The sequence below is a fragment of the Cornus florida genome, unplaced genomic scaffold (assembly GCF_030987335.1).
Source record: "Cornus florida cultivar Cherokee Brave unplaced genomic scaffold, ASM3098733v1 CherokeeBrave_3.0.0_Hap2_Chr05, whole genome shotgun sequence".
Classification (NCBI taxonomy): Eukaryota; Viridiplantae; Streptophyta; class Magnoliopsida; order Cornales; family Cornaceae; genus Cornus; species Cornus florida.
The window spans coordinates 91,303,878-91,312,640 of record NW_026775575.1 but is presented as its reverse complement, the minus strand read 5'-3'; the positions used below and the strand labels follow the sequence as shown (position 1 = coordinate 91,312,640).

At 32.9% G+C, this 8,763-nt stretch overlaps 1 protein-coding gene across 1 annotated transcript; it reads right to left on the bottom strand.

The window, feature by feature from the left end:
* Positions 1–3,856: 3,856 nt before the first annotated feature.
* LOC132310349 (uncharacterized) lies at positions 3,857–4,632 on the bottom strand. The gene has a single exon (XM_059808531.1). It carries the CDS (start codon positions 4,506–4,508, stop codon positions 3,996–3,998), a length of 513 nt encoding a protein of 170 aa, XP_059664514.1. The 5' UTR covers positions 4,509–4,632; the 3' UTR covers positions 3,857–3,995.
* Positions 4,633–8,763: the final 4,131 nt, after the last annotated feature.

Sequence of the window (8,763 nt, the reverse complement as noted above, 5' to 3'; positions counted from 1 at the left end):
ACTAAAGACCTTATGGCCCAATAACATATCTTCTACCTCTTGGAAGGAACAAAATAGGTGTGTAAGCATGTGTGTGCCAGAAAAAAACACAAAACAAGTAAAATTATTATTTTATAAAATTTGGTCAACACATTGCTAGTAAAGAAAATGATAGGGGTGTCATTGAGCACATTCTCTCTACTAAGGAGTTTTTTTTTTTTTTTTCCTCCACCTAGGAGTTTTAATTGATGAGAATGTTGGTCAACAATTCATTCAAACAATAATATGCCGGTTTGAATTTTCATTCTAAATAGCAGTTTTCATATTAAAAATGTCTCAAATATATTGAGGCTATATTTCGAAGGAACATGATTAAAGCTTTGGAATTGAAATTGGTGGAATTGAAGAAAAACAACTCAAAAAATTGAACCAATTCCAATTCCAATTCAAATTTCAATTCCAAAACTCAAATTTCAATTTCAAGACTTCAATTCTATCTTCTTTCTTTTTTTTTTTTTTTCAATTTCAAGATTCTAATTCCATATCCCAAACACAATCTAAAAAAATAATAAAAATTTCAATCGATGTTAAAACCTTGAACAAAACACCATAAAAAAAAACGAGACTTTATCATATTGATTATTGTATAATAGTCATTGTTGGAAACAATATATTAGAGCCGCCAAAAAATCGATTCGAGCACTCAGTACATTAATCCTCTTTTGAGGCATTGCTAGTAAAATATATCCATATTGATGTGAGAAAAACCTCCAAGCTCTTCAAATTCAATTATACCATCCATCTCATCCCCACAATAGTCCATGTACCAACCAGTCATCGCATCACATGTTGGGGAAGACACCATCTCCATACCAATCCAGCTAAAGTTGGGATCATTTGATATCAAACAATCATGAGTGTTGATCACTTGCCCTACATCAGACAGTTGACAGTCTTCAAAGTAGCCAACTGATATGGGTTCAACCAGCGAATCAGGACCGTCCATCACAATAGGATTGATCTCTGCTTCCAGAGATTGAATGACCCTAATCAATCTTTCATCATCACCAATATGATCATCAACTTGTGATTCTTCAAGTAATGAGATCATTGACAAGAGGAGGTCACTGTCCATTTCTGAGACCTCAATTTTGTTCCGCTCATCAGTGTCCATGCACGACCAGTCTTGAGGCACCAAAGAAGCCATAAAAATCAAGAAAATAGACTTGAAGAAAACTGAATATGAATTAAGTCAATGCAAAATGTAGATATCACAATGACAGTCTTCATGAAAGTAAGCCTATAAATAGGCAAACCACGAGATAAACCAGTGCCAATCATGTGCACATAACATTTTTTAATTAATGAACCAGTGTGTCATTTAAGATCAGATCATAGAAGTTTTTTATTTTTTATGTCTTGATGTTGAAGCTTTTGTCCCTAACTAGACAACTTTTGTTTCGCTTGCTTTAATATGTTCCTTGCAAGATTCTGATTGTTGTCAGCTACGCACGCTCCCATAGTTTGCAGTAGACACCAGTTGTCTTGGATGGTGAAGAAGAAGAAAATGACAGATAACGAAATCATCGAAATGTAGCTGGTGTTAGATGTAACCTAGATATTGATGTGATCCGATCACCAAACATGCCAAAACAAAGCACGGAGAGACTACGAAAATGACTTGCTTATGTTGATACTGGACAACGAATCCTCACTGTCTTCCTTTTGTATTCATTAACGTACGTAATTAAGGCGCTACGCTTTGTTTCTTTGTTCTTATAGTTACAATGAAGGGGTCAAATAGTTGGAATTTGATTTAACGAGGAAAATTGTATGCCAAATGCGCACATGAAGAAAAATACAACTTAGTTTCAGTGTTTTTATTTTTATTTTTTTTTCATGACTGACACATACATGTTTATGTACTATAAGAATAAAATACATGTTTTCTTGTTATAAACTGCATAATAAAAAATAAAAAGAAGAAAAAAAAAAAAAAAAAAGCTCCTTTTACTCTTATAGTACATAAACATGTATGTGTAGGAAAAGTATTATGGTTGCTAAAAAGAAAAAAAAGTATTATGGTTAGAAGTATAGGAATTTGGAGAAGAAACTAACTCTTCATGGTTGATGTACTACAAAATTCATATATAATAGAATTTTTTTTAGGGTAAGAAGCTAAGTCTTCAAGGTTGATTGATTTATACCAAAAGAGCAAAGCATTATATAAAAGTGCATTTACTGAAATCAAATGATAATTAAGCAAACACTAACTTTGAAGTATTAATTAACAAATCCCCACTTGTCTATCAACTCCCTTTGCAGCTAAGCAAAATCCGATTCTATCGCAAATATGACCGGAAAAAAGTATGACAGCAGAATAAAACAGCATATAATATATATATATATATCTGATATCTCCATGATATGTAGATCACATAGGAGCAATAAAGCAAGGAGAGAGGACCAACTTTTGCATACATCATGATAGTTTGGACTCCCAATTACATCTCAAATTAGGTTTTAAACTGTCCTTGACTATTGTATTATAAAATCATTGGCTGGATCTCATTAGTCTTTTATATTGACAATTTGCTAAGCAGACTCAGAGTCTGTTTTGTTATGCTTTAAATTTTTTATTTATTTTTATACGTATTAAATTATTGAGAAAAGAGATTCATGAGCAAGTGGGTCCCATTGAATAATGTGGGCGGTGTTAGCCGTATTTCTGACCATCCAAAGCACTCTTTGGTGCACATGGTGCCACCAGCACATGTTGTTGGGTGGGAGTTTGATATGAAAGAACCATATTTTAATTTTATCATCAACCCACTAACTATAATCTTGATACTTATTTAGTTAAGTAATGCACAAGCCATTCATTTTCTTTAAAAGTTGATTGTGTATGATTCAATGATTCTGCATTTTAATTCAATTTTTTTTTTCAGTTAACAACATTTGTCGGCACACATAAACCGACAAGGACAGGTTCAAATAAATTCATATATATATATATATATATATATTTCTTTTTCTGTAAGGAGATGTGTGATATTAGTTATGAAATTGTTGGTTGTGACTGATTTGGGTGAATTATAAAAACAGAATTATTTTTCTCAAAAATCATTTTTGATGAAAGTCCACGAAATATCGAAACTTAATTTGTCTTCATTAAGCAAAACATACAAGTAAGTTTTAATCTTTGAGTTGTTGCTCTTGTTCATATAACTCCACAGAATAGCACAACATGTTGGATAAGATAATTAGCAGGCAAAAGAGTTTGTCACAACAAATTGACAATGGGTTCATAATTACATCATGGTGGCTTAAGGCAGGTCACATTAATTTAAATTGGAAATAATGTAGATGAAAATACAAATAAGGTTTTATACAGCTGAAAAAACTTTATAATTAATAATTAATGAAGTTGTATGTAATGGAACTTTCATAAACTAAATGGTTTCCTTGCAAATTGATGATCTTAATTTTCTTCTTCTTGTTTGTGTGTGTGTGTGTGTGTGTGTATATATATATATATATATTTTTTTTTCAGGATCAAATATTCAATATGATCTTCCATATAGCATTCAACCATGGTCCAAATATGGACTGTAATGATCTAAATTAGGTGGCCATTCTGGCAAATAGCTTTTGTTCATGAATTTATTAATGAGTTGTGCTTCAAAGACTGAAAATATATCATAGACTTCATTAGTTGTATATTTATGTGCGCGCGTATATATACAAACATATATATACATTCTTTTATGGTGTGACGGAGCTTGTATTTTTGTTCTCCCCATCTTTAGCCTTTCAGTTTGAGTCCAATATACTCTTGGCAAAATGAAACAGAATATAAGCTTTAGTCACACAATAGTTGAGCCAAATTTTCACCTTGATTAATTATATAGAGGAAAATTTTACATGAGAACAATGTCCAACTACAAATGGTTCAATTCATTGTGCTCTTAAGGCTTTACAGTAAATGTGAAAATGTGCAAATGGCAAAATTACCCTTAGTCATACATCACTGAAGAATGTGATTCTTGCCACAAAGAACCATATTCATGCTCCTCCAAGGGCATTCCATAACAAATCTGAGAATAATCTCCAAGTTCAATGACACCATCAGTGCCATCTCTGAAGGAGTCCATGTACCAATTAGTCATCTCATCACTAGGTGAGGAAGGAACCATCTCCACATCCATCCAGCTGAAGTCAAGATCAAGAGACGTCGAGCAATCCTGACCGTTCAATTGTTCCCCATCGGAAGGTGTGGTGCAACCATTCAAGTTGCCACTGCCCCACTCCATCTCCACAAGTGAATCATGACCATCCAATCTGTTTGGATCAATCACTGCTTCTAATGACTGAATCACACTTCTTAATCTCTCGTCGTCGCATTCCTCGACCTGCGATTCTTCGAGTAATGACATGAGAAGGGCAGTGTTGATTTCCGGGACTTCAAATTGATCAAAGTCATCAGAGCCATTGATATGTGACCAGTTTTCAGGCAATGCAGAAGCCATGACTTAGGAGAACTTAAAATGAAATAACAAACGAAAGAAAGTTTAAGGTAATGCAATATAGACAAGAGAATAGGACTTAAGCACATAACACAATGACACGAAGCCAACCTTTATATAGACATACCAAACATGTCCATATGTTTGTGCACATGTACATATATATATATGTATATATGTATAATGGTCCACTGTCTTGGGCATCAAAGTAGCTTTCTAATAAATTAATAAAAAAACAGGTATCAGAACATAAGACCCAATTAAAGACTATGCAATATCTTGGAGATTGGGTTTGCACAGAGTCGAGTGTGACATGTAGTTACTGGAATTTGATACCTTAGGGGCCCAATTATGTCAACATGTGGGGGGGTCTGAATTTGGGCAAGATGTTTATGAGTCAATATTCAATAATAATTGGAGCATCAGAGTCCCACCTACTGTACATTTTGGTTTGTTAATGCAATTCATGTCCCTGCCTAATGGCCAATATATAAATTGGTACCACTTTAAATATAAAAATATATGGAGATCTATCAATCAATTTTTGGGGATATGAAAACAATGTGCGAGACAATACTTGGTGGAGTGAATATTAGTTCAATGAGTAATTGTGCCGTAGAGAATTAAACTTTAAGCCGAATAAACTTTCCAAACTGAATTGATTGGTCAAATGGTATCACAATTGTTGTCCAGTTATATTTAGAATATGTAATAAGTTTTCGAAATATCAGATATGTGAGTGTATATATTTTTTTTTCTAAGATAAAATATATATATATATATATATATATATATATATATATATATATATATCATAAAAGGTTTGGAGATTGATAATGCTTTATTCTAACTTTTTAAAGGGTATTTACATTGATTATGTAACTCTAACTTTATAACCAGAGATTTGATGACTCCGCGAATGCAGCCAAGTCTTGAGTGAAACATGTAAATTTATAATTTTTTTTTATTTTTTTTATTTTTTATTTTTAAATCTCTAGCTGGTGATCTTTGATCAAATGACCTATTTTAATATAAACTAACTCATATTTTTATTTGATATAATTGTTAAATTGACAATTTGTGTAATGGGACATATATATGGTAATCAATATTAAAAATGAAAACTTTGGGAAGCTGTGCAATTAAGCTAGTGATTGAGACTTGAGAGATGAGATTCAAATGCAAGTTGGTCCTAATTGAATAATGGTTGGCCTGGGATTGTTACCCAAATGTCAATCCAACCGATGATTTGGGGCACATGGTGCCAGCAAAACGTACGTGTTGGGTGGGACTTCAGATCACATAATGCTTTGGAGACTAGCACTATTATTTAAATCTTTACATGCAGTGTCTATGTCTATGGGTGGTGAAAGAACACACACACACGCAAAACACACAACACAACCATGTGATGTGGCCCCTCAATGCACCGACCCCAATCCCATTTTGACTCCACCTCTTAAAAACCCATACCATATCGTTATCTTATTGATTATTAGCCCACTTTTACAACAATCCTCATTTGTTAAGCAATGGGCATTATGGACTCGAGCACAATTTGAGAAGGGGAAATGAAGATTACAAGTTTATGATTCGGTGGATGTGTATGCAGTATCCCACCGACCCATCGTACTGAATTGCATGTTAACAAATAAACTAATATCAAGGACCGTCATTTATTTATTTATTTTAAGAAAAAATTTACACATAACCATCTCACTATAAACTTGAATCATCAATAAAGTTGTCCATTTAATTTGTGCTGACGGTCTCCTACCATCTCTTTAGGAATGAGAAGAATTTGAGATCGTTTTAATAAAGTTAGAAATAAGTTTATGAAGAGAATTTAAAGCTCGTAAAACCCCGGACCCACCCTAATTAATACATAATATATAAATAAATATTATTTTATTAATTATAATTTTTTATTTTTCTTTATTTGTTATGAAATTTTAAAATTTAACAACATTTTTGTTATTATGATTGCTAAATATTTGATTATACTGTAAATTTTATAAAAAAAAATTATCTTAAATTTGTTCAAACTTGATTTTTTTTATAACATATTAAGAAAAGATTTTAATTGGTGGGAAGGATTTGAGAAAGGGGTACCCATCCCAAACTCGCTCGCCTAACACCCTTAATCATCAACATTTTAAAAAAAAGATAAAGGTATAACTTAGACCAAACTTAGGTTTAGTTGTACCAGAATGCTCTTAACTTTTTTAGAAATTGAACACAAGATTTATGGAGTTATCACAAGTTATTGGGTATTCCAGGGTAGCTGTTAGTGAATATCTTGGCCAATCACAACATTCCATTCCCTATTATCAAGGTAAATATGAAGTTTCGATTGGCCGGGCTATTCAATAACTGCTACTCTGCATAACAAGAACTTAGGGCCTGTGTTGGAAAGTGTTGTGCTTTGCAGTGTTTTGTTTTAGCCTAGAATAGAACAAGTGTTTTGTAATGTGGTATTCTGAAATGAGAACAAAACATGTTTGGGATGAAAATTTGGAGTGAGGATTTTGGAATAAAAACATGGTGAAACATGTCTGGTAGCATTTTTTAACACTCTGAAATGTATGCCTATATGGTTTTTTTTTTTTTTTGTTAAAATAAATTAATTTTCCAGTACTCGACTTTTTCTCATATAAATTCTACTCTGCTTCATCCCTAGTAGTATTTTTTTAATGGTGTACATAAATAATATATATATATATATATATATATATATATATATATATATATATATATATATTCAGGAACTCGATTTCAGAGCTTGATTTCACCACATACGATTTAGTTTGCAAAATATACACAAATCAAAAATTTCACCAAATACAATTTAGTTTTCAAAACAAGAATTATAGAGCTTGATTAGTTGATTTAGAAAAAAAAAAAAAAAAAAAAAAATTAAAACAAAACCCATACACACAAGTTAGCAGTTGCAGAGAAAGAGAGGGGGCAAGCTTGAGAGTTGAGAGACAACAGCTGAAGGTTGCAAACGGCAAACCATAACTAGCATAGCGGCCGATGGAAACTGAAAGATATGGGTTTTGATTTTTTGAACAATCTGAAATGATATGCCGATATGAGGGTTTTGATATAGGTAATAGGTTTTAAACTTTTGATTCTTGCAGACAGATACATAAACTGAAATATATGGGTTTTGAACTTCTGATTCTTGTATATTTTGTAATTTGCAATTGCAGAGAGAGAGAGAGGGCAAGTTCAAATGATATGGGTTTTGATTTTTTGAACAATCTGAAATGATATGCCCATATGGGTTTTGAAATGTAAGCTGAAATAGAGATGGAAACGATTGGGAGGCGATTGAGGCAAGTTCAGACTTGAGAACGAGAATAGAGATAGAGACGATTGGGAGGCGATTAGGGCAAGTTTAGAGTTGAGAATGAGAATAGAGATGGAGGCGATTGGGAGGGGAGTTCAGACTTGAGAACGAGAATAGAGATGGAGGCGATTGGGAGGTTGAAATGATTTGCCCTAAAAAAATTTGTTGTCCCGCTACAATGTAAAACATGTTGCCCCCGCTACCGTGCAAATTGGGCCGGTTAGGTTGTGGAACAAGCCAAAACATCTTTTTTTTGTTCCAAGTTTTGGCCCATATTTTGAAAGTGTTTTGGTATTGTTGAAAACAAAACAAGCCGGCCCAAACAAGTTTTGTTCTCAAAATGGGCTACTGGCCTGGAGCATTACATCACACATGGGAACACTTCCCAAACAGGCCCTTAGTGTCAACTCAACTACTTTGCGGAGATTATTAATTATTCGAACAAGTCCTCCTACAAGTAACTCATATAATTCATGGAGCAAAAAAGGCCAACCTCCCACCCAAACTACTAGGTTTGAATTCTCAATCTCTTAATTTTTCATTTTTTTCCCTCCGAAAGTTAAAGCAAATGCTTGTTCGATCCTCTTGATGTAAACCCCCTGTTTGTAGTTGTGTTGTATACTTTTCAACAAGTTACATTTATTTTTCAACACATTACATATGACCAAAAAATAAAAAAAAGATGTAAACGTGTTTAAAAAAAAAAAAAAATTGCCGCAACAATTCCCTTATATCAGCTTGAAATAACATAAAGAATATAAGATGGGAAAGTAAATTATTAATAGGGGAGGTCTAGGTAATTTTACTTAATTCGAGGAGGATATAACAGTAATTTACCCATTTCTTTGTGGAAGTGTTTCAATTTTAGTACTTTACTATGAAAGAGCGCAAAACACTCGTTAA

Excerpts from the sequence above, each read along its gene's own strand:
- LOC132310349 (XM_059808531.1), bottom strand. The coding sequence starts at position 4,508 with ATGGCTTCTGCATTGCCTGAAAACTGGTCACATATCAATGGCTCTGAT.